Source organism: Oncorhynchus gorbuscha, linkage group LG16 (assembly GCF_021184085.1).
Source record: "Oncorhynchus gorbuscha isolate QuinsamMale2020 ecotype Even-year linkage group LG16, OgorEven_v1.0, whole genome shotgun sequence".
In the NCBI taxonomy this organism is placed as follows: Eukaryota; Metazoa; Chordata; class Actinopteri; order Salmoniformes; family Salmonidae; genus Oncorhynchus; species Oncorhynchus gorbuscha.
The window spans coordinates 31,469,052-31,496,195 of NC_060188.1; the positions used below are offsets into that span (position 1 = coordinate 31,469,052).

A 27,144-nucleotide genomic window follows, 5' to 3' on the forward strand; every position below is an offset into this window, starting at 1 on the left:
GGGAGACGAACAGATTGAACAAAGCAGTTGATCCCATTTGTAAATCAGGAAGAGATCGCTGATTAGCCATGCATATATTGAATATGTGAGCCTGTAGTGAGTGGGCTTGTGTTTCTCCACACTTCAAGTTCTAGCGTGTACGTTTATTTTTAAATAGTGATTTTTTTTGTGTGTTATTGAATAAGATCATGTTTTCTGTCAGGAGCGCGCCTGTGATTGTCGAGAGTGAGTGCGCGTCAAAAAACTTGACTGCGCCGTATGCGCGCGCTACTCACAAGAAATGCTTGTCTGCTCGGCTTATTTCTCTCCACCTTTCAGATGAGAAAGGGCTATATAGGGAGAAGGGGAAGAGGTTGTTTTAGGGAAATAAATTAGCTTCAAAACCACAGAAAGCAGACACGGGTGGAAGGCTTTGGCAAAGGGGCAGAGCAGATACTAGAATACATTAAACCCGAGTCAATCCTGTTCCAACGGGCAGCGTTCTAATCATACCAAGGTCAATACACCGAACGAGCGCACAAACCCACGTATTTGAACGTATTAGGCTGGGTACTGAATTCGGAGACGGGGAAATCACCACCAGAAGCTGAAGATGGAGGGGGTGATGCAGGGGATGCAGGCATACGGAGCGGGGAAGGCTGGAGGAGCCTTCGACCCTTTGACGTTCTTTCAACAGCCTCAAACTATCCTTCGGCTTGTGTGCTGGGTGAGTGGTAATGTTTTGTGTTGTTTATTTGAGCATGTCGTTTTAATAATTCGGGCATCTGTGTGTGTACAGCGACATATCTACAAACATTCGAGAAATGTGTAGGATTTAAAAGCAAACCGATTGATTCCTAGGATTCCTAGGTTAACCCCATAGGTAAGGCTATATACCCTGTTTACGCACACATTTGAGTGGAAGGGCGTTAATGGGGCGCACAGAATAAATATTGTTTTCATACTATCATAATATTTGACTACTGACTATAGCTACCTTGTCTCGAAAACCATTTGTCTTCAATTAAAATGTTTTGGCTACCATTGAAAAAAAGACCCCTATTTTATTAGCTACTAAATGTCAGTTAAAGTGGCAATCAGTAGTTCAAACAATTCAAAGCCACACACCCAGCCACTATTACCCCAAAAAGCTGAGGAATGGAGCGGAAGTAATGTAACCACTCTCAAATTCATAGACAGAGCTATGGATCCAAGGACTGACCATCCATCCTATTAACATTCTAGTTTTAACCATGTTTTGAGGGTATTGATTGTTTGTTTACATGTACTTTGTTTACAAACATTGGAGTAAAAAAAGCATATATTTTGGGGTAAGACAGTTGAACTAAGCTCATATGGTATTTATAAGTTATACTGTTCAAGAATCAATGGGTACATATCAATAATTTGTTTGTCCAAAAATGGATGTAGCAACTGCAGATTTCCCCTTTTTAACAGGCTGCGTTTACACAGGCCAACCTGGAATCAGGTGGTAGACGTAACATAGTAAACAAAATCCGGGACATTGAAATAAGCATGATTTGTTACTAATTTGTTGATGTCATCTATTTCGAATGATATGTTACGAATTACAATTCGTGTGATATTTTACGAATTGCAATTAATACAATGTGTTACGAATTTGCAATATTTATGATATGTTACCAATTCCAATTTGTTGTGGCTAACATTAGCTAGGTAGCTAGCTAGGTGGCTAACGTTAAGGATTGGTTTAAGTGTAACCTGTGTGAAACGGCTAGCTAATTAGCGGTGCACGCATTTTAATCGGTGACATCACTCACTCTAAGACCTTTAAGTAGTTGTTTCCCTTGCTCTGCAAGGGCCACATCTTTTGTGGAGCAATAGGTAACAATGCTTTGAGGGAGGCAGTTGTTGATGTCTTCAGATGGTCCTTTGTTCGAGCCCGTTGGAGTGAGGAGAGAGATGTAAGCAACACTGTTATGTTGGTGTCGGATCACTGGTTGCAGCGGAAAAGGAGGTTGTCAAAGGGGGAGGAGTAAGTGTAACTGGGTGAAATGACTAGCTAGTTAGTGGTGCGCGCTAATAGCGTTTCAATTGGTGACATCACTCGCTCTGAGAACTTGAAGAAGTTGTCTCCCTTGCTCTGCAATGGCTGCGGCTTTTGTGGAGCAATAGATAACAATGCTTCATGGGAGGCAGTTGTTGATGTGTTCACAGGGTCCCGGAGAGGGATAGAATCAGCACTGTTACATAAGTATGGGGTTAAGGATTGGAGTTGGGTTAGCTAACATGCTAAATAAACTTAGCAAAAGAGAAATGTCCTCTCACTGTCAACTGCATTTATTTTCAGCTAACTAAGCATGTGTAAATATGTAAATATGTGTATGAGCATAACAAGATTCAACAACTGAGACATAAACTGAACAAGTTCCACAGACATTTAACAGAAATTAAATAATGTGTCCCTAAACAAAGGGGGGGTTTGTAAGCGGGACAGCGCCCCGCTTACAAAAGCATACAAACATTTTCCAACCAAGTAGAGGAGTCCCGAAAGTCAGAAATAGAGAGAAAATGAATCACTTACATTTGAAGATCTTCATCTGGTTGCAGTCACAAGAGTCCCAGCTACGCAAATGTTTGTTTTGTTCGATAAAGTTCCTTTTATATCCCAAAAACTCAGTTTTGTTGGTGTGTATTGTTCAGTTATCCACTGGCTCAAAGGCGGTCAAAACAATCAGACAAATACATCCTAATAGTACCGGTAAAGTTAGTCAAAACGATGTTTATAATTAATCCTCAGGTTGTCAATTGTCTAAATAATCGATAATATTTCCCCCGGACAATAGTGTATTCAATAGAAAGGAAAAAGAAGGAAGGCCGTGCAAACCAGCACTACACGCTTCCCCAATCCCCTCACAGAAAGGTCTCATGCTTCTTCATTTTTCAGAAAACAAGCTTGAAACAATGTCTAAAGACTGTTGACATCTAGTGGAAACCATGGGAACTGCAATCTGGGTCCTAACCCATTAGATACGCAGGCATTCAATTGAAAACCACCCACATCAAAAATGTCCCACTTACTGGATGGATTTTCCTCAGGTTTTCTTTTTCTTTGCATTCTTTTTAATATATATATATTTTTTTATTATTAAACATGTTTTATTTATTTATAATAATGACAATTACAACAATACTGAATGAACACTAATTTGAACTTAATATAATACATAAATAAAATCAATTTAGCCTCAAATAAATAATGAAACATGTTCAATTTGTTTTAAATAATGCAAAAACAAAGTGTTGGAGAAGAAAGTAAAAGTGCAATATGTGCCATGTAAGAAAGCTAACGTTTAAGTTCCTTGCTCAGAACATATGAAAGCTGGTGGTTCCTTTTAACAGGAATTATTGGACCATTTCTCTCTATACCATTTGTATTTCATATACCTTTGACTATTGAATGTTCTTATAGGCACTTTAATATTGCCAGTGTAACAGTATAGCTTCCATCCCTGTCCTTGCCCCTACCTGGGCTCGAACCAGGAACATATCGACAACAGCCACCCTCGAAGCATCGTTACCCATCGCTCCACAAAAGCCGCGGAACAACTACTCCAAGTCTCAGAGCGAGTCATGTCACCGATTGAAACGCTATTAGCGCGCACCCCGCTAACTAGCTAGCCATTTCACATCGGTTACACCAGCCTAGTCTCGGGAGTTGATAGGCTTGAAGTCTTAAACAGCTCAATGCTTGAAGCATTGTGAAGATCTGCTGGCAAATCGCACGAAAGTGCTGTTTGAACGAATGCATATGACCCTGTTGCTGCCTACCATCGCTCAGTCAGACTGCTCTATCATATATCAAATCATAGACTTAATTATAACATAATACACAGAAATATGAAATATTATTGTTACATTGTACAATCTTCAATGTTATGTCATAATTGCATAAAATTCTGGCAAATTAGTTCACAACGAGCCAGGCGGCCCAAACTGTTGCATGTACCCACCCAGATTCTGCGGGCAATGAACGCAAGAGAGGTGACACAATTTAAACTGGTTAATATTCCCTGCTAATCTGGATTTATTTTTGCTAAATATGCAGGTTTAAAAATATATACTTCTGTGTATTGATTTTTTTTTAAAGACATTGATGTTTATGGTTAGGTACAGTTGGCAGTTGCATTTTCCTCTCTCTTCTCCAGGGCTTAGTCACTAGGGGCCCAGAGAGGGGAGAGGTCAGGCTTGTCTTCATATGTCAATGTATCTGTTAAACCATGTGATGCTATGAAGAATATCAGAAGGGGAGGAGGACAGAATGGAGGCTTTTCTTCTTATGGGAATGTGTCTAAGTGTCGTTTGTCTGAGGTTGCCCTTATCTTGACCTATTATATGACCTAAGAGGCTCACTGTCTCTGTGAGCTTGTCCAGGAGGGTTTGTATTTGAGATGGGAGTATCTAGAATTGACAATTGATATATGCCATTGGATGAGGTAATGTTTTGGTCCTAAGTGGTACCAAGAACGAGATTAGAATCACGTCTAAAGAGACCAAACTGAACGATAATTTATAGCTAATGCTATTTAGCTATGGGATACTCACCTTTCAAGTAAAATATTCTTTGTGAACTGTTCCTGAGATCTGTGTTAGGTGTGTCTTGGCTATAAATTATACTAAGAATTGTTTTGAAAGCACTCTCGGAGAATTCATTTATAGACACTGAATTGATCTGAGAGTCACCGGGCTATGGTGAAGCTCATATATAATTAAAGATGGACTTTATATAATATAACTCTGACTTGTGTGTGTGTGTGTGGTTTGCTCTTTCAATGTTTAGTAATACAGGAAATTACCACGACACTCACCGTTGCCGCTTGCTATAGACCACCCTCTGACCCCAGATGTGAATTGATTGCCCCCCATCTATCTTCTGAGCTCGTGCTGCTAGGTGACCTAAACTGGGACATGCTTAACACCCCGGCCATCCTACAATCTAAGTTTGATGCCCTCAATATCTCACAAATTATCAATGAACCTACCAGGTACAACCCCAAATCCGTAAACATGGACACCCTCATAGATATCATCGTAACTAACTCGCCCTCCAAATACACCTCTGCTGTTTTCAACCAAGATCTCAGCGATCATTGCCTGCATCCGTAATGGTTCTGCGGTCAAATGACCACCCCTCTTCACTGTCAAACGCTCCCTAAGCACTTCAGCGAACAGGCCTTTCTAATCGACCTGGCATCCTGGAATGACATTGACCTCACCCAGTCAGTAGAGGATGCCTGGTTATTCTTCAAAAGTGCCTTCCTTAAATAAGCATGCTCCATTAAAAAAAAATTAGAACCTGAAATAGATATAGCCCTTGGTTCACTCCAGACCTGTCTGCCCTTGACCAGCACAAAAATATCCTGTGGCGTTCTGCATTCGCATCGAATAGCCCTTGTGATATGCAACTTTTCAGGGAAGTTCGGATCCAATATACACAGGCAGTTAGGAAAGCTAAGGCTAGTGTCTTCAAGCATAAATTTGCATCCTGTAGTACAAACTCAAAAAAGTTCTGGGACACTGTAAAGTCCATGGAGAATAAGAGCACCTCCCAGCTGCCCGCTGCACTGAGGCTAGGAAATACTGTCACTACTGATAAATCCACAGTAATTGAGAATTTCAAAAAGCATTTTTCTACAGCTGCCCATGCTTTCCACCTGGCTACCCCGGTCAACAGCCCTGCGCTCCCCACAGCAACTCGCCCAAACATCCCCCACTTCTCCTTCACCCAAATCCAGATAGCTGATGTTCTGAAAGAGCTGCAAAGTCTGGACCCCTACAAATCAGCTGGGCTAGACAATCTGGACCCTCTCTTTCTAAAAGTATCTACCCGAAATTGTTGCAACCCCTATTACTAGCCTCTTCAACATCTTTTTTGTATCGTCCAAAGATTGGAAAGCTTCCGTGGTCATCCCCCTCTTCAAGGGGGGAGACAATCTAGACCCAAACTGCTACAGACCTATATCTATTCTACCCTGCCATTCTAAGGTCTTTAAAAGCCAAGTTAATTAGGTGCCAGTATTTTCACGTCCGGATGAAAAGCGTGCCCAATGTAAACTGCCTGCCACTTGGGTGCTGAAGCTAGGATATGCATATAATCAGTAGATTTGGATAGAAAACACTCTGACATTTCTAAAACTGTTTGAATAATGTCTGTGAGTATAACAGAACTGATTTGGCAAGTGAAACCCCAAGCACAATCCATCCAGGGTGATTTTCTTTGAGGTCAATCTGTTTTCCATAATTTTTCTATGGTAAGCCCTTTTAAATAGGAATCTGGTTGCAGTTCCTATGGCTTCCACTAGATGTCAACAGTCTTTAGAAATTGGTTTATGTTTTTCTTTTGAGAAATGAAGAAGTAGCCCTGTTATTTCCATGTGTCACTCCAGGTGGACTCTAGTCTTTTGGTGCGTGCGACCTGGAAAACGCTTCACTTTGTTTTCGTCCGGTATTGAACACAGTTCATCCCGTCTTAAATTGTATCGATTATTTAAGTTTTACGATACCGAAGTTTGGAATAGGAACGTTGTTTGAAATGTTTGGACCAAGTTTACAGGTAACTTATTAGATACTTTGTAGTCATGTTGGGTGATTTGGAACCGGTGTAATTTCTGAATCAAGCGCGCCAAATAAATTGACATTTTGGGGATATAAAGAAGGAATTTATCAAACAAAATGACCATTTGTGATATTTCTGGAACATTTTGGATTGCCAACAGAAGATGACCTTCAAAGGTAAGGTATGAATTATATCGTTATTTCTGAGTTTTGTGTCGCACCTGGCTGGTTGAAATGTAATTTTCATGTGTTTGTATGCGGGGTGCTGTCCTCAGATAATCGCATGGTATGCTTTCACCTTTTTGAAATTTGACACTGCAGCTTGGTTAACAATAAGTTAAGCTTTATTTTGATGTATTATACATGTATGTTTTGTGAATTTGTATGAGTATTTCTGTTTTTGAATTTGGCGCACTGCAATTTCACTGGATGTTGTCAAATCAATCCCGTTACCGGGATCTGAGCGGGAAGGGATCACTAAGAAGTTAACAGATTACTGACCTCCCTCACTAGCTCCCTCACTGCACCTAGCTCATCTGTAAATAGCCCATCCAATCTACCTCATCCCCAAACTATATTGATTTATTTATTTATCTTGCTCCTTTGCACCCAAGTATCTCTACTTGCACATTCATCTTTTGCACAACCTACCATTCCAGTGTTTAATTGCTATATTGTAATTACTTCGCCACCATGACCTATTTATTGCCTTACCTCTCTTATCCTACCTCATTTGCACATGCTGTTTATAGATTTTTCTACTGTATTATTGATTGTATGTTTGTTTATTCCATGTGTAACTGTTGTTGTATGTGTCAAACTGCTTTGCTTTATTTTGTCCAGGTCGTAGTTGCAAATGAGAACTTGTTCTCAACTAGCCTACCTGGTAAAAAAACAAACAAAAAATGTAAATGTTCACTTTGGCCACATTTAATGGATTTTTTTAGGGGGCATTATTGTCATACAAGGGAGCATTGACGGGCCAGCAATGCCACCAGGGAATCCGAGCCCTGGTAACCATACCAAATGTAACCTATAAAACTAATTTGAGAGGCCCTGATTTTTGTTTACTATGTTACGTCTAGTCTGAGACCAACCTGCACAGGCAGCTCAATTCTGATATTATTTTTTTCTCACTAATAGATCTTTTGACCAATCAGATCAGCTTTGTAAGACTATCTCTTTAATGTTATTGTTATTATGGGACTCTTTGTGCAAAATTAGTAGTGACAAGGCCTTTGTAGGCTAGTATTTACAAAGACCATGATCAGCAAGCTTAGGATTTAAAGAGTTAGTAAGGACAAGGCTTTGTAGGCTGAGATTACAAGCTCAGGTACAGTGGCGGCACGAGCCTGGCGCCTCGTCAGTGTCTGCGGACCGTCAGGTTCAATCACTGGAGCCAAAGATTCCTGTCTGCTATAGGCTAGGTTCAATTACAGGGGTGGCAGGTAGCCTAGTTGTTTAGAGCGTTGGACTAGTAACCGGAAGGTTGCATGATCGAATCCCCGAGCTGACAATGTAAAAATCTGTCGTTCTGCCCCCGAGCAAGGAAGTTAACCCACTGCCATTGAAAATAAGAATTTGTTCATAAACTGACTAGCCTAGTTAAATAAAGTTTTTTAAAAAATGTTCAGGTTCTCAGGCCCTTAATGTTGCAAACAGATGTAAATGGCATGAAGGCTATTATTTTGTATCTAAACTAACTAGAGAGACAAAAATAATACATTTTCTCTTGTTCTGGTGTTTCATTTAGATCTGAGAAATGACTTGCATAATGAATGATGTTTCCAAATAGTCCTAATCAATAACTGTAGTAATCGATAGCCAAGCCTAAAATACAGCATCTCTCAAGAGTGTGTGTCTCTGTGATATGTGTGAGTGCAGGGATGGAAAAAATTGACAAAATATCATAAAGATCCATATTAAAATAAACAAAAAAATGCTTGTAGTTTGAAATGTATTTAATTAAAAACATTAATTTGTTATTTTTAAATACAGAAATAAATGTGCAAGTAGCCAGCCCAAACAACAACAACAACAACATTCTCAGTAATGGTTACAGAAACAGTTTACTTGCTATGACTGTGATTTGTGGTGGATCTAGTTGATTGCAGGGACTGTAAGTCACTGGATAAGAGTGTGTCTGCTAAATGACCTAAATGTATACGTGAAAATGAGTATACCTAAATTAACTGCAGAGCACACTGGGTATTATTATTATTATTATTATTATTAGCCTTTTTGGGGAGGGGGAAGGAGGACATTAGAATAATACCTAGCATGCTTTGCAATTGTTCATTTTTACATCTACATGTATATTTTGTTCATTTATCATCATGCCATAGTGCCATCGGACTTCTGATACCAATGCAGGGTGAAAGGGGAGCCACAAAATGGTGCGCCGGTGTAGAAAAGTATTTTGCATTTTGAAAATACATATTGCAACTCTTGGAAGTATCTTGTTACAAAATACATTGTAGTGTAACCCAGTGCAATACAAAATGACAAAATACTCAGAAATAATTTAAATACATGTAACAAATACTGTGTATGTCTGTCTGTCAAGCATAGTGATTAGAGAAAAGGTGTACAACACTATATAGGACTGCAGCATATTTGATGTTCATCAGATTGGGGTGGCAACTCCAATGATCATGGAGGTTTTATTCCTCATTCTGCTACGATCCAGAAATGTGTGATCAGAACCTGCTTTCACGAATACTAAGGCAAAACAAAGATGGACACCAACACATTTGTCTTGGAGAGATCTGCCATTGTATATCGAGAAAGGGAATGTAAGCTCAGCCACTCCCATTTTAAAGTCTGCCATTGTAGCCCTGCGTGCTGTGGTGATGATGATAGGTTGGTATTAACTTGTTGGCCCACAGCTCTCTCTCCAGGATAAGGGAGGCGCCCCCCTGACCGAGTTCCTGATTGGCTGATTGAGATCTGCTGCGTTGGCATGACGACTGTCAGAGACCACCGGCAAGATGTCACCAGCAAGCACACTCATGAAAGGGATGCAGGGAGGGAGGAATGGGGACAAATAAGAGGAGACTTGCTCACGACACAAGTATGTTATTCACCAGAGGAAGGGGATAGGGACGGTCTTCAGAATGTCTGGATCTTTTATATCATGGCAACCTTGTAACTAGGGGTGTTATAAGATGTACTAAACTGTCACGTTACATGATCTATCATCCCCTTTTTAGTTCAGCTTTCTTTTCCTTGTCCTATCAAGTGCTGCCTTTTCAGTGTGAAGCCTTTGTCTGAGCAAATAGAATAGTCATGCTTGCGGGTCATGAGGGAATGTGGAACGAGTTGTCTTTTTTTTCTTCATTCCATGGAAGCAGTCTCTGAATAACATGGTTATTTTTCTCTGCTACTCCTGTTAATGTTGTCACTGGGATCTGTCGAGTAATATTGGGTGATGCATGATGGTGTCCAATTGGGAAATGCCTGTCACCAGATCAGTACAAGCTTTATTGAGCTAATTGATGAAGGGGACCTGGAAATAGAGAAGCATGTTCTTTGGGTGGATCTCTGGTCCTGGAAGGCTGCAATGTCTGCTACTTTGTCAATGTTGTTACCTTGTAATTAGCAACTGATGCTTAGGTTTGGTAAATCAAGGGAGTGTAGTTTCTATTTAGTCAATGTGTTTAATTAACCAATTAGGCACAGAGGCTCAAATAAAAAAATAGACACTTATACCCTATTCACAATACTGAGCAGAGCTGAGCCAGACTCTACTGCACTGGCCTGATGACGCATCCACCACAGTTGATGGAACTGTATTAGACAAGACTGTGTGGGTGGATGGCATGTTCATTCAGATGTCTGAGTCACTATAGCCAGAGCACTATTAGTTCATTTCCACAGTCAGGCTTTGCACCGGTGTTTGGCAGTAATGCTGGGGACCTTGGGACTGATTTGAAATGTTCTCCAGCCAAAGAGGAATGTATGTTTGTTGGTTTGGTATGTAAGATTAAAAGGTGACCAGGTTTGGATGTTGAGCTTTTTTACCTCTGCAGAATGTTGCTAGTCCTGGTCCTTTTGACTCTTGCTTGCTTTCCAAACCATGTTCAGTAGGGAGAATTGTAAAAGAAAATGTGGAGTTGTCACCTGGAACTTGTTTTGTTTTACGTTGCAGAACGTTTTGCTACGGTGTGTCCTGCTGAAAGCCACAGACTGTTCTTTCTTATGCCACATGGCAAGCGGTACCACTGCACAAAGTCTGGAACCAACATGACCCTGAACAGCTTCTACCCCCAAGCCATAAGACAACTTAACAAGACTGCTAAATAGCTAATCAAATGGCTAGCCGGACTACCTAGGTTTCCTTTTTGTTGTTTCACTAACTCTTTTACACTGACACACACCAACTTTCACACTCACCACATACGTTGCTGCTACTGTTTTATTATCCATCCTCTTGCCTAGTCACTTTACCCCTACCTACAGTGCCTTGCCAAAGTATTCGGCCCACTTGAACTTTGCGACCTTTTGCCACATTTCAGGCTTCAAACATAAAGATATAAAACTGTATTTTGTTGTGAAGAATCAACAACAAGTGGGACACAATCATGAAGTGGAACGACATTTATTGGATATTTCAAACTTTTTAACAAATCAAAAACTGAAAAATTGGGCGTGCAAAATTATTCAGCCCCTTTACTTTCAGTGCAGCAAACTATGTATATATATATATGTGTGTGTGTGTGTGTGTGTGTGTATATGTGTATATATGTATATGTATATATGTGTATATGTGTATATGTATATATATATGTGTGTGTGTGTGTGTGTGTGTGTGTGTGTGTGTATATGTATATATATATATATATATATATACACACACACACTATGGTACAGCAGCTAAATGTCATTCTAAAGCTACACTTCACCACCACAATACCAATGCTATCTTTCTCTTCTCTTTTACGAGCACTACGTTCTCGACTAGCCATGTCTTTTCCTTCCCTCTCTCCTTGTGCTTTGTGTGACGATGATTCGCTGCGATGTGGAGAGGACCTCTGAGTCTGTGTATGTGTGTGCGTGCGGCTCGTTGGAGCAGAGCTCTAATACAGTTACCCAAAACAACAATGACCGTGTCATTGAGTGTGGTTTTCACACTTGTTTTTAGATAATAGTTGTCCTGCCAAAACCAGCATCTGGATCTAGACGCTCTACTGGGCACAGGGTTTTTTCGCCACAGCCTTTTAGGTGCAGATGGACTGGGACATGTTATAAGGACTTATGATGTAAGTAGCTGAGGCCAATCTACTCCGAGAAGACTAGTGGAGAACATGGACATCACTTAGCTTTCCAGGGACATGGTTGTAGTGGTGTGTTCAAAAACACTGTTTAGCCTTTTGTTTTGAAGTTGCAAGTGCCAACCTTGCTCCAGCAATCGGTTTTCATTTTGTAACTGGTTTTCGTTCTGTTTTTACTGTAATTAGTTAACATTGTTCTGTTGATATTTCCATAGCAAACATTGGGTTTGAATGTTGGTTTGATGGAGGTGCCTTTTCCTCCTGTGTTTTTGTTGAGCTGTATGCTAGCTATGCGTTCAAGTGTAAACCTGTAACCTCATGGTAGGCCTATATTCAGCTAGTCATCTCTATGTAGGGAGATGGCATTTCTGGTTTCCTGGTAGTACTTATGTGGGCATTAGGATGGAGAAAGACTTCCAGTCTTGTGACTCAAAGAATCTGACAGTCTTGGTTGCTCCGGCTCGCTCTCTCTCTCTCAATCTCTGTGTGTGAACACAAGGTCACGGAGATTAAAATGGAATGATTGTGGGGGAGGGCAGAAATGTGGTGCCTGGCCAGCAAGTGGTCTGTGTGATAGTGTGTGTGTGTGTCCATGTTTGTTTGTCAAGGACTCCTTTTGTGTACTTCTGTATCAATGGTACTCCATGATGGAGGAGACCACACTGACGACTGAAGGAGACTAGCACAAGCAGATTAATTGAGGGGAGAGAGGGCATCCAGTGCAGTCTGCTCACAGTATTGCTATGACAGCACGAGTGAATGGGCTCTGTTGTAGCTTGCAGCAAAGCTAAGGGGCTCTAGCTGTGATTGTGTGCATAGCCTGATTGACTGGTAGGTCTGCCTGAAAGACTCAGACTGTAATCCAACAGGATGTATGAGATGTATTTAAGTTGTAGTGGTACAGAAGTGAAATTGTAACAGACAGCCAGTGCTGCTCAACTTGAGAAAGTCATGCATAAGCAGTTGTATTATTTTTTTGATCACATGATACACACACTAAATCCCATCAGGAGCATAAAAGGCCTACTGCTAATGATCACAGGATCAGGATCCCACGTGGTGCCAGCCACAATGCCTGCCTTCATATGTCTGTGAGGTGCTGGGGCCTTGTGTTCCAGACAGGACTGAGAGCGGTGCTGCTAGCCTGGTAATTATAGATCGGAGTAGGTGAATGGACCAGGAGGGAGACCACACCAGCAGACAAAACTAGAGAGTAGGGAATTCACAGATTTATGAAATCCTGACCAAAGATCATGTCCACAAGCAGAACCGCTATCCTCTTTGCATTGTCAAAGTTTGTCATATGCACAGGCTACAGTGTAAACGGTGCAATGAAATGCTTACATTAGGAACTATAAAGCATGGTTAAGAGGAGTTTGGGATGAGAAACGAGGGCAAAGGAAGACTATCGCTATTGCGATCAAATAAAGCAGGAAATTATGGAGCAGATTTTTATTTAACTAGGCAAATCAGTTAAGAACTAATTCTTATTTACAATGATGGCCTACCCCGGCCAAACCCTAACCCGGTCGACGCTGGGTCAATTGTGCGCCGCCCTATGGGTCTCCCAATCACAGCTGATTGTGATACAGCCTGGAATCGAACCAGGGTCTGTAGTGATGCCTCTTACACTGCTACACCACTCGGGAGCCCAAAATAGCAGCCATGGGTCAGTACTCTTTATTTATTTATTTATTTGTTTGTTTTAATTTTCAGAACATGGAAGAAAGGAGGCAACGATACAATCTTCATATAAATACTGGACGGCTGAAACTAGGCATTGTGAGATGCTAACAAGCACGTGAGCACTTAAAGTATTGAGAATGTAATACCGCTTCTGTCAAAGGATCTGGTTATATAGTCTTTATAGTTTTCGGCTGTCAGTTCACCTTGTACCCTTCAGAATGTAATAACATGAAGTGCCCCCTTGCTTTCTCTTCTCTCAAGGGATCTGGTTATATACAGTAATCTTTAGTATTCAGCTTTCAGTTCGCCTTGTACCTTCGACATATTGTGTATATACAGTCTGTATACACACTATATAGTGTATGTTTCGAAGGTAGCATATTCACATTGAATGAGTATCAGTTTAGTCAAAGAGCAGTGAGCGTACAACACTCAATTGGTTATGAGCCTGAGGTGTTGGGAGTTCCTGGCAACCAGGGTGGGCCAGCTTCAGCACAGCTAATAATGGTTCAATGGGAAAGATGCACATTGAAAGCAGGCTAAAGGCCATTACTCTCTAGCTTTCTTTTCCTCTCTAGCTTTCTTTTCCTCTCTAGCTTTCTTTTCCTCTCTCTCTCTCTTTCCTCTCTCGCTCTCTTTCCTCTCTCTCTCTCCTTCCTCTCGTACATATGGTGTTTTTATCCACTCATCTGGATGCTTACCAGCCACGATCCATCAGATTCCCACGCTTCACTTGACAGATGGCTGGGTAACCATCACACACACTCACACTGTGTATAGGGAATTGATTGACAGCAAATGGAAAAACTCTGCCGAATTACAATCCATTCTGTAAAGGCACTACAGTGTGTATTTTCTGATCAAACACACACTTGCGGCTCACCAAACACACAGTATTACATCAGAGATGCTCTATCATACCACCCCACCCCCTCGTGCATGCTCTCTCTCTGTCTTCCACACACACACACACACACACAAACACACACACAGTGCTGTCTGATGAAGAGGCCAGCTGTTAAAACTAGGGATGCACCGATATGACATTTTTGGCCTATATCCCGATATCTGATATTTTCCTTGACAAAAAATTCCAATACAGATGTTTAAAATTGTAGCAGACTTTTTAGCATTCTAGTACAGTTAAAGACCAAAAAGTTATTTTGTTGGCATTTACGCATGTCCCCATTACCAGTAAAACCTAATCAAAACCTATCTCTTCCACTTACTTGCTGTGCTGTTTCGTTGTTCAGTCTTTTCATTCTCAACCAGGATTTCATCATACATGTCAAGCAGTGAAGTTTCAGCTCTCTGTCCATGGCCTCTTCTGTCGTCACATCTGCTGCAGATTCAGTTGATGAGTTTATTTCTCGAGACAATTGTTCGAATGGAGCTTGGAATGTGTTCATGTTCTCAAATGCCATTGAAATGGCAGCAGCGGTATGAAAACTAGCACATACTTGAGCATGCAATACGGCTTTCCTCAGTACGAAATCCTCGCCGACCCACTGTGCTCTGACTCCGCATGCTCATGGGGCTGACATTGCTGGTCCAAATGTCAGTTGTGAAGCTAATAGCAGTGATGCCCATAGCAAGTAGCTCATGGATGTGCGTTTCAACACTACGGTGTAACTCCAGTAGGGAAACATCTGAAAAATAGCGCCTACTTGGTAGTGTGTACCGGGGCTCGAGGTGCTCGACCAGTCGGCGAAAGCCAACATCATCCACGAAAGAGAACGGTTGATTGTCAAGGGCAGGGGTTCTTCAACTTTATCAGTCTGGGACCCAAATGAGAAATTCTGTGTTTTTCTGGGACCCAAGCTTAGGAAAATTTGCAACTAAACATAAATATCAGTACATTTAATTGCCCTTATGCCTAAAACAAATGCAATATAGACAAAAACAAATAACAATGAAATTAAATATGTATTCATGTTTATTTTCCCCCATTAAAAACACTCCTATATCTGTCTAGGTTGGAACTATTGCTGTTAAAATAAAATAAATCATTTTCATTCTGAACTGGAATAAATGGATTGATCACATCACACAGATGAATAACAACACACACAAGCTTTTTGATAGTGTAACCCTAAGTAACAGTACAGATGAAAAATGATCAGGCCTACTGTACTTCTTACTGTAGAAATTATTGTTGAAAACAAGTCTAGGTTGGTACTGTTGCTGTTAAAATTCAATACATGTTTGTTTATTCTGAACCGAATAAACTGATTGATCACATCCAGAAAATAAACACACAGTCCTAATGAGAGGTGTGTGGCTGGTTGAAGTTTTTAACGAGCTTGTCTATTCTGGGCTCCGTTTTTGACAGTGCAACATTGAGGTCATACTCAGCAATGAGGTCGTTTCTGCGCTTGTTCTTTAAGTATGTCAGTGTTGAGAACCCTGACTCGCATAGGTATGTGGTACCAAACTGGATCAGAACATCTGTTTCCCAGTCAGGCGGGAGACTACTTCCTGCTGTCGATGAACAACCCAGAACTGAGTGTTTGCCTCAAAAAGCATTTTGCATCAATCAATTTATTATTGTATTTTAACAGCAACAGTTCCAACCTAGACTTGTTTTCAACAATAATTTCTACAGTAAGATGTACAGTAGGCCTGATTGTTCATCTTCAGCTGTACTGTTACTTAGGGTTGCACTAAGTAAGTAGCTAGCTTGCTTTGGCGAATGTTAGCTTTTAGCTGTGTACAAGGCCAGGGGATTGTTTGAAAGAGAAACTCACATATGAGTACTATGAGTTATTAGTACTCCCATATTACTGCGTATCATCACCTGTTATAAATGGACAACAATTGCCTTGCTAGCTGACTTTTCCACTGTCGAAGCACTGTTTCCTGACGCATTATGCCCTGTTCTGAAATAACTCCTTGTGGATGTTTGGTCAGGACGTGTCGTTTTATTAATTTGTTCATTATGCGAGTCTCATTACTAAGCAATTCTACACACAATACACATTGTGGGCGCTCCTCGTTATAAGTGTGTATGAAAGAGACCGAAACTAATCGCTGTATATGCCTTTCATGACAATTGAACTCAGTCGTAACTTGTGGCTAGTATGAGTACATTTGATGCTAGCGGTGAGTGGGAATGACAAGTCAGTGGCTGACAGCACATCTGCTGCCTGAACGACTGCGCTACATCGTGTGTGTTGCGGAGTGATCTTCAAGAAGACTGCATAAAAAAGATCCGGTAAACCGCGAAGCACACCCGCATCTCCCTCACACTCTCGCAGGTGCCAAACTGAGCAGAGGCCGCTGTTTAAGCAGAAAGAGATCTGAACAGAGAGTGCAGATGCACATGGCCAAATCAATTCCAATAATTAATGAAACAATTATAAATGTAGACTGACACATCGCGAACCACCAGGTCCGCGACCCATTTTGGGTCGCTACCCATACTTTTAAGAAAGGCGGAACAAGGGCAATGAATGCCATTATCTTGTCATTTCAGTTGCCTCGCTGAAATGTTCATACTCTTTCAAATGACTGCTCGACTTAGTGTGCACTTATTTTTTTTCTGCTTTTGTTCTAAGTAGCTGAACGTCTGGGGGTGATGCACTTTTAAATTAGTAATTAGGTTTATGGTATTGAAATATTTCACTCTCCCCTATGGAAATAATAGCAGCACAAACGTTGCATATGTTATCTTGTTTTTAAACTTCAAAATAGATCCACAGAAGAGACATCGTGGGCTAGGTTATGAATACTGTGTAGCGCTGTATTTTTCGTGGCGTCATTGCGTCATCTACGTTCATATAGGCATGCACGTCAGCTTTGACAACTGTTTTGTAGGCGGATGTTGGCATTTTTAGCTAATCTCGACCGATTTTTCCACTATACTTACCGCTATATCGTGCGTCCCTTTTTAAAAGCGCAGGGCTTTGCCAGGACGGCTCCCACGCTAAACCCCTCACATACCTAGTGCTGGATGGGGAACTCTATATACAGACACACGGACGGACGGACGGATGGGTATGCATGTGGTATATAACACAATATACACACCCCGAGTGGAGTCAGCACTTTGCACAGCTCCTTCAGCGAGCAGGTGCTCAAACTGACATTGGAAAGAGAGAGAGAGAGGGCTATCATCTGATCGTTGATGATTGATGGAAATATATATTTTACAGTTTTTGATCTATGTTTTATGCTTTCAAAGATAACTTCATAATATTCATAGTCTTATAACTCATGATATGGCTAGTGGCGTGTGTGGATATTTTAGTATATGGTGGTTAAACTAGACTACCTGTGCTGCCGATTGAGGAAGGGATTTAGTTGGGTCGGAGCGAGGGTCGTTGATGCAGCTGCTCCTCTCTTTCAGCCTTTCTCTGCTGCGTGTAACCAGACGGAATATTAATAATAATGTTTATCAAACGTTATGCAGCTGAGGCAGCACTGTTTAAACTAGTTGGCTTGCCACACACACTTGACCGGTGACCTCATTTTAAACCATGCATGTTTGCACGCCCGATATCCAATCTCAGTACAGGGCAGACCATCCGGTGCAACCGACGGACCGGTTTGGAGGTGGCGCACTTGACAACATCAGAACGACTTGTGGGCAATGGGTTCAGAACAACAACGACAAAAACGTATACATAAAATAATAATTATATACCACCACGCAAAAGGGCACTTGGCGAGTGGGAGTTCAAAGAGGCATATGCTGGGCACAGGTTGATTCTATCTGTGCACGTGCCTGAGCGTAATAGATGCAAGTAGTATACACAAGCCCCCTAATATCATTCCGTCTCATCATCAACAAAACAAACATCAACCCTGACCTGAACCTAGATTAAAGCAGTTGGGACTACTCCAGTATATGAGTCATCTTTCTAATGTATGTGAATGAAATGAGTAGAGGTTTTTAATGCTGCTATAATGCTAGGTGGTTTTATGATGTAGTTACTGGCGTTGGTGCAAGAGGGGCCAGTTTTGACTTTGCTTACTGTTTCACATTGTGTCATTAGGATCTTCCTTCATCGACACTCATGTCAGATCAGGTCCTGTCATGCATGTATCTGAATGTAGACAACTGGGTACAAATGTGGATGTGTAGGTTTCTGGATTCACCTTACCCCAAAGTGTCAGTTAGCCTAATTGATGTGGGTGGTGCGACGATATGATCATGTTGTGTCTTCTCTGCATTACGCCATACATTACTACAGTGCATTTGGAAAGTATTCAGACCCCTAGGCTTTTTCAACATTTTGTTACGTTTACAGCCTTGATTGATGAGGAGAAACATGTATTTAATTCACACACAATACCCTATAATGACAGTGAAAACAGAAAACATACCTTATTTGCATAAGTATTCAGACCCTTTGCTATGAGACTCAATTGAACTCAGGTGCATCCTGTTTCCATTGATCATCCTTGATATGTTTCTACATCTTGTTGGAGTCCACCTGTGGTAAATTCAATTGATTGGACATGATTTGGAAAGGCACACACCTGTCTATATAAGATCCCACAGTTGACAGTGCATGTTAGAGCCAAACCAAAGCCATGAGGTCGAAGGAATTGTTTGTTGAGCTCAAAGACCGGATTGTGTCGAGGCACAGATCTGGGGAAGGGTACCAAAAAATGGCTGCAGTATTGAAGGTCCCCAAGGACACAGTGGCCTCCATCATTCTTAAATGGAAGACATTTGGAATCACCTAGACTCTTCCTAGAGCTGGCCACCCGGCCAAATTGAGCAATTGGGGGAGAAGGGCCTTGGTCAGGGAGGTGACCAAGAATCTTATGGTCCCTCTGACAGAGCTCCAGACTTCCTCTGTGGAGATGGGAGAACCTTCCAGAAGGACAACAATCTCTGCAGCACTCTAACAATCAGGCCTTTATGGTAGAGTGGCCAGACAAAAGCCACTCTTCAGTAAAAATCACATGACCGCAAGCTTGGACTCTGACCATGAAAAACAAGATTCTCTGGTCTGAAACCAAGATTAAACCCTTTGGTTTGAATGCCAAGTATCACGTCTGGGGGAAATCTTGCACCATCCCTACGGTGAAGCATGGTGGTGGCAGCATCCTGCTGTGGGGAATTTTAGCAGGGACCGGGAGACTAGTCAGGGTTGAGGGAAATATGAACGGAGCAAAGTACAGAGATCCTCGATTGAAACCTGCTCCAGGGCGCTCAGGACCTCAGACTGGGACGGATGTCCACCTTCCAACAGGACATCAACGCAGGATTGGCTTTGGGACAAGTCTCCGAATGTCCTTGAGTGGCCCAGCCAGAGTTCAAACATCTCTGGAGACCTGTAAATAGCTGTGCAGCGACGCTCCCAATCTGAGCGAGCTTGAGAGGATCTACAGAGAAGACTAGGAGACAGTCCCCAAATACAGGTGTGCCAAGCTTGTAGTGTCATACCCAAGAAGACTCGAGGCTGTAATCACTGCCAAAGGTGCTTCAACAAAGTACTGAGTAAAGGGTCTGAATACTTATGTCAATTAGATATTGAAAAAAACAAGGTTTTACTTTGTCGTTGTGGGGTATTGTGTGTAGATTTTAGGAAAAACATTAATTTAATACTGGAGCTACTGATTTAGCCGGGGTCTTCTCCTTTGCATTTCTCCTTTTCTCCCTACTCTACCCTCTCTCTCCTCAATCCACTTCTTTCTCACACCCTTTCTATATTCCCTTCCTCTCTGTTTCCCCCAGCTCTTCTCCATCGTGATCTTTGGCTGTATAGCCAACGAGGGCTATGTGAACCGGCCTGACGAGATTGAGGAGTTCTGCATCTTCAACAGGAACCAGAATGCCTGTAACTACGCTGTGGGGATGGGCACCCTAGCTTTCCTAAGTTGTGCTGCCTTCCTGGCCCTGGATGTCTACTTCCCCCAAATCAGCAGCGTCAAGGACCGCAAGAAGGCTGTGCTTGCTGACATCGGAGTGTCTGGTAAGCTCTGGAGTGTAGTTTCCCCTAGGCACCGATCTAGGAACAGCTTCTCCTCCCCCAAGCCTAGCCTTAACCATAACTATGGTCAATTCAAAACTGAACACAGATCACTGTCTAGGGACAACTTCACCCCACACAGGAAGAATGTTGTTTTGGCTTGTTGGTGTGGGTCTACACTATCTTTGACTGGGGGTTGGTGGAGGTTATTGTGTGTTCGTTAACAGCAAAGACGGGTTGTTTTAGTTGAAGTTGGTCACGATAAGAGTTTGTGTGTTTGGAGGCACGTGGTTATTCTGGGGGCTCTGTGGAGATTCGGTTCAGAGGTGGATGTGGCCTTTGTCTTTAGCCTTTCTAAACTCTTAGGAAACACTGATCAATACATGGACATTGATAAAGGTCTTGTTTCTTCATTAGGTGTGCTGGGGCCCTGTCTGTATAATCCCTCCTTCCTCCTTTCCTTGATGCAATCACTCCGACGTGACTGGATTGGTGTAGAAGCAAGCTCTTCACTGCATTGCTCTCACAAATTATATTATATCAAGGAAAAGATTAAAGAAGGATGCATATTAATAGTATTGGAACAGAGCCCTGGAATATGAATCACCACTCTAGGACATTGGCAGACTTGAGTACTGTAGGTGCCATTTTGTATGTGCATAGGTTCCCCCCTCTGGTTAGTTGTGGTGTGACTGATATACCCTAATATACTCGTTATGAACTTAGAGGCTCGGTTTTGATTACTGTGAGGCTTGTAAAATGGTTGCAAAATATGTTGTCTATCAGTAGTTGATCTAATGTTTTTATGTTGTTGCATGACCAGTCTGTTATTGGCATGACATTTGTAATCTGCTATTACTGAGTATGTTACATTTTAAGAGCAGATTTCTTTCTTTAGTTTTACCACCCATAGTATCAATGGTTTCTGTTTGTAATTCTCCCTTTCTTGATCTCTATCTCTATCTATCATTGCTTCCTTCCTGTAGCATTCTGGTCATTTGTCTGGTTTGTGGGGTTCTGTTTCCTGGCCAACCAGTGGCAGGTTGCCAAAGAGGAGGACAACCCTTTAAGGGAGGGCGCGGACGCAGCCCGAGCCGCCATTACCTTCGCCTTCTTCTCCATCTTCACCTGGGTACGTACAGTACAACAGCCCACCATTTAATTAACCTTCCTGTCTGGAGTAATGGCCATTTGTGCATCTACAATATAGAAAAGATTATGTATATTACACAAAATGTATTCATATCACATTTTTCCATCAGTGCCCTTCAAATAAATTGGTTACGTAGCGCCTCTGCCTTCTTCATCAGGCTCTAATTCTGCTCTGTCTGAAGCTTGGTCCTAACATTCTGCTCCTCTTTGTCAGTCTTAACTTACCTCTGTTTAACACTGCTTTTCTTCATCTTTAGAAGTGTCTACTGTCTCTGTTTTTCTGCAGTTTTGAAACCTGGATCTCAACATTCTCTCCTTATTTTCTCTTCTCCTTTTGGGTCTGTTTCGATTTCTCTTTTTCTCAATTGCAATCTTTGTCTATGCTATATTGTTGTCCACAGTAACGTCTAATCTCTGCCTTAGCTAGATCTGAACTAAGTTTCTCCCTCTTTGCCAATTTAATCTTTGCTTCTGTCTTTTTAAAAAAAGCTTAAGGTTTTTGTTATAAAATTGTACTTTACGGAAGGATTGTATCTGGTGAATATTGGAGTCATCCTCACCACCCTTTCTACCATAACTGACCCAGTCCCTGACCTGTCTGTCTCTCTCTAGGGTGCTCTGACACTGCTGTCCCTGGAGAGGATAAAGAGAGTGTCGTTCGAAGAAGAGTACAACAAACTGTTCGTTCCGCAGCCCACACCACCACTAGCCTAATGATAGATATCCTGACCCTCATCCTTAACATTATTTCCCTCACAGCAACTTCCCATCCAGGCTGTCTGAATGATATCTTCCTTAGATGGCCAAACACCGTGAAGGAGTACCTTGTATTTGTTTACTAGCTAGGATATGCTTGCTGGATTCAGATTGCACTTCCAAAGTGCCTTGACATTGCCGGACATTAGTGTCTTTGTGGTGTTAAAACAGTGGTACTGTTGACATATTAGGTTCTCATTGCCTGGCATAGTAATCCACTTGATCTATGTTTACCTTTGCTGGTTGTCTCCATATATTTTTATGGAAAGTATTATTTTGTTAAGAACTTTTTGGTGAAATCATTTGATTTCATGGTACCATTCAAATTAGAATGAACATTTTCTGTAGAGCCACTTTGCATGGTTGGGGTAAATTCCGGAAATTATTAGATAGTGACAAATATTTACAGCGTTCATACCAGTTTGACCCCAGACCTTGATAGATTGTCTCTTAGATATGTAGTAATTGTTAATTGTTCACATTGTATTTCAATGCCAAAACTGCAAATCTGTGAAGTAAAAGCCTAGCTATGAACTCTGTTGACCTCCTTTCCCTAATCTAGCCTTATGCTCCCCCATACACACATGCCACAGTTGTAGCTAACTACTACAGCTTAATGACGTGCCTTTAGTGTTACCTGATCCAGCTGGCTGCAACCACTGTGAATCTTCCTCTGTTATTTTGTATTATGAGTTAGGATTAAAATCAGATTTTTAAAATTTTGTTTGGATATTTTTGCCTTGTATATGACACTGGGATAATTTGTGAATGTTTATTATTAAATCGTTGTTGTTGTGTTGAAAAGACAAAACAAAGACGGTGCCTGATCAGGTGAAAGGTTACTCGCTTCATTCCAAGACCACTCACTGTAATCTGTTTTGACACACCCCACTTAAAGCCGACTAACGGATTTAATCCTCCCGCTCTAACATTTTCTCTCTTCCTTCCTTCCTTTCTCTCTCGTTGTCCCACCATTCTTATCATCTAACTACCATTCATCCTCCTAATCTTACTTCATACCTTTTTAATCAATGGCATGCTACCTGATATACCCCCCCCTCCCCAACTATCATTGGTTGAGTCGATCGTGTCATCTCATTCTGCCCATCTGTCATATTCAAATCCCACCTACACAACCCCATGTCTCTACCTTTCCTGTTTATCCCCCCTACATATTGTTTTGCTATTGCTTTCATGTTGTTGCCCATCCCCTTTCCAATCGCTCGCTGCCCCTTATGGTCTGTGCTCCCTCTTCCCTTCTCCACGCATACATTATTTTGCCATCGCCTCTATACTATTGCCCATTCCCTTTTCAATTGCTCGCCCGCCCCATAACACCCTCTCTGCTCTGAAGGCGGTGCAGGCCTTCCTGGGCTTTCAGAAGTACAAGCTGGGGGCTGACTCGGCCCTCTTCTCCCAGGAGTATGTTGACCCTACCGCCGACCCCAACGCTGCGGCCCCCATGGGCACTGACTACACGGGCTACACCGCCGACATTGACCCCGCGGCCAGCACAGAGCTAGCCTTTGATGGCTCCACTGGCTACCAGGGCCAGGAGTACTGAGCCAGAGGGCCAAGGGAGGAGGAGAAGGCCCAGGGAGGGGTATTTGGCATCAGGGGTGGTTTAAGGGGACATGTTTGTGGTTTATGGGACATGGGGTGGCTTAAAGGTAGCCATGTCCCAGATCTGTTTGTGGTAGGTGTGATAATGAAATACAGAGCCTTCAAAGTATTCTAACCCTTTGACTTTTTACACATTTTGTTGTGTTACAGCCTAAATTTCAAATTGATTCTATCACTGGCCAACACACAATAGCCCATAATGTCAAAGTAGAATTATGTTATTAGAAATGTTGACATTATTTTTTTTTTATATAATAATAATTTAAAGCTGAAATGTCTTGAGTCAATATGTATTCAACCATTATTTATTTTATGGCAAAAAGCCCAAATAAGTTCAGGTGTAAAAATGTGCTTGGTTTGAGCATGGGGCAGTTATTAATTAGAATTTGCATGCTGTATCAATACACCCAGTCACTTCAAAGACACAGGCATCCTCCTAACTCAAGGAATCATCAGAGATTTCACCACGAGGCCAATGGTGACTTTAAAACAGATTTGAATGGCAGTGATAGGGGAGAACTGAGAATGGATCAACAACATTGTAGTCACTCTATAATACTAACCTAAATGATAGAGTGAAAAGGAGGCCTGTACATAATTAAAATATTCCTGTTTGCAATAAGGCACCAAAGTAAAACCTGCAAAGAAATTAACTATGTCCTGAATACAAAATGCTATGTTTGGGGTAAATCCAACACAAAATAGCACTGACCACCACATTATTCATTTTTTCAAGCATGGTGGTGTCTGCAACATGTTATGGGTATGCTTGTCATCGGCAAGGACTAGGGATTTTCTTTTTTTTAATAAAAATAAATGGAATAGAGCTAAGCACAGGCAAAAATATTAGAGGAAAACCTGGTTGTCTGCTTTCCAACATAGACTGGGAGACAAATTCACCTTTCAACAGGACAATAACCTAAATCACAAGGGCAAATATACACTGGTGTTGCTTACCAAGATGGCATTGAATGTTCCTTAATTGCCTAGTTACAATTTTGACTTAAATCAATTTGAAACTTTATGACAAACTTGAAAAGGCTGTCTAGCAATGATCAACAACTGACTGGACAGAGCATGAAGAATTTAAAAAAGATTAATAGGCAAATATTGTACAATTTAAGATGTGCTAAGCTCTTAAAGACTTACCCAGAAAGACTGATAGCTGTAATCGCTGCCAAAGGATATAACATGTATTGACTCCGGGGAGTAAATACGTATGTAAAATAAGGTATTTCTGTATTTCATTTTCAATACATTTCCTAAACTTTTTAAAAACATGTTTTAACTTTGTCATTATAAGGTATAAGGTACATTATTTGATCAATTTTGAATTCAGGCTGTAACAACGAAATGTGGAATAAATCGAGTGCTATGAATACTTTCTGAAGGCACTGTAGGAGTTGGCAAGATAGCACCAACAGATCTGAGACTTGAGTACCTGACAGGGACTTTGGGTGGCTGACTGGGTGGAACAGGATCATGGGTTGGCATTCACTGTGTGTGTAAGTGAGTGCTACAGCATTGCCGGGGGAGGTGGAGGCAGGGTATGGGGGAAAGCGAGGGACTTCTTAGAGGCCATGGTCGGTGTCTGGAAGCAGTTTGCCTTTGTTTGTGTGGGGGGGGGTTGGATGCAGTTTTGGTTGGCCGCTTCCATGGGATCAGACAGAGTTCTAACCAGAAGAGGGGTTCTTTTCTGCAGCCTTACTTCACTTCTGTGTGTCCCAATTGTCCACACTTCTCCCAAAGTGTGCACTTGCATACTCTCCATCATGGATAAAATGGGATTGGTGTAAGCATTGGCTGGAAGGAGTTTCCACCAACCCTTGATGGGGAGTGCGCAGGTGCTCACTTTGGGAGAAAGGTGGAGAATCAGGATGCAGTCTTGGAACTCATACACCCCTATACTCTCACATATATCAACACAAATTAAAGAAGGAACTGTAGGAATACAATTGATGTGCATAACTACCTGATGATTTAGGTGATGAGACCAGAACGACACAAGTCCTACGTAACACCACTGTGTTTTGTGGGCCTCCACTGTGGCCCAGTCATTGCACAGAGACCTAGGACCTGCTTGCCATATCTTTTCTGCCAGTTTAGCTTTCTTTGTTTGGTGTCTACTCGTGGTCATGGAGGACTGCATTGTTTAGTGTTTTTTGCCTATCTATGCCAAGTTAACAGCCAAGCCAAACCTACTGTTAACAGTGCTAAATCTGAAAGGTTATCCCATCATACAGGCCAAAGGACAGGGTATGACATACAGGAACTGAATAACTAACAGTAAAGCACAACTATAGACAAGCCACAATTACACATATTGAGCTGTTACAGATGTGTAACCAAACACTATAACGATGACGTGTAAGCACCAATAAAGAAGACAGACGTACATAACCAACTTAAAAGCCAAGTCATTTTCCGCCATGCACCAATGTTGACAGCCAACCAAAATGTGACCAACACTGGCTTGACACTAGTAACTGACATAGAATATGTCCTTAAAATCAAAGTGAGAATGTCAATTGCATACTCCTGTCCTCTCTCCTCACCTTCTCAAAACCTATTGGAGGAGAAAATCAGAGGGGTGGGGTGGGATCTCTCATTTGACTTAGCACTAGAATACCAGCAGTTGATTTCAGACAGACCAGTGCTTGTTATCTCTTCTTTCATGCCAACAGCTGAAGACCTTAGTGATTTCTGTTTCCAAATGTTCGTAATGATCCATGTATGTTTGACTGAGAATTGTTTTCAAGGCAAAACATGCTCAATAATTGTATATACATTTAAAAAATAGTTTGACATTTTTAAGTATATATACAGTACCAGTTCAAAGTTTGAACACACCTACTCATTCAAGCGTTTTTCTTTTACTTTTTACTATTTTCTACATCGTGGAATAATAATGAAGACATCAAAACTATGAAATATCACATGGAATCATGTAATAAATATATTTTATATTTGAGATTCTTCAAAGTAGCCACCCTTTGCCTTGATGACAGCTTTGCACACTCTTGGCATTCTCTCAACCAGCTTTGTGAGATAGTCACCTGGAATGCTTTTCCAACAGTCTTGGAGTTCCCACATATGCTGAGCACTTGTGGCTGCTTTTCCTTCACTCTGCAGTCCAACTAATCCCAACCCAT

General features: G+C 41.5%; 1 protein-coding gene across 2 annotated transcripts; it reads left to right on the top strand.

Moving 5' to 3' along the window:
• Positions 1-77: 77 nt before the first annotated feature.
• Positions 78-25,590, top strand: syngr1a (synaptogyrin 1a). 2 transcript variants are annotated; one of them, XM_046307090.1, is made up of 4 exons: positions 78-706; positions 20,227-20,464; positions 21,448-21,593; positions 23,724-25,590. In XM_046307090.1, the coding sequence occupies exons 1-4, from the start codon at positions 593-595 to the stop codon at positions 23,931-23,933; spliced, it is 708 nt and encodes a 235-aa protein (XP_046163046.1). In that variant the 5' UTR covers positions 78-592; the 3' UTR covers positions 23,934-25,590. The 2 variants fall into 2 exon arrangements, with proteins under 2 accessions (XP_046163046.1, XP_046163047.1); XM_046307091.1 differs by lacking the exon at positions 23,724-25,590 and adding an exon at positions 22,226-23,704 and having other exon boundaries at positions 92-706.
• Positions 25,591-27,144: the final 1,554 nt, after the last annotated feature.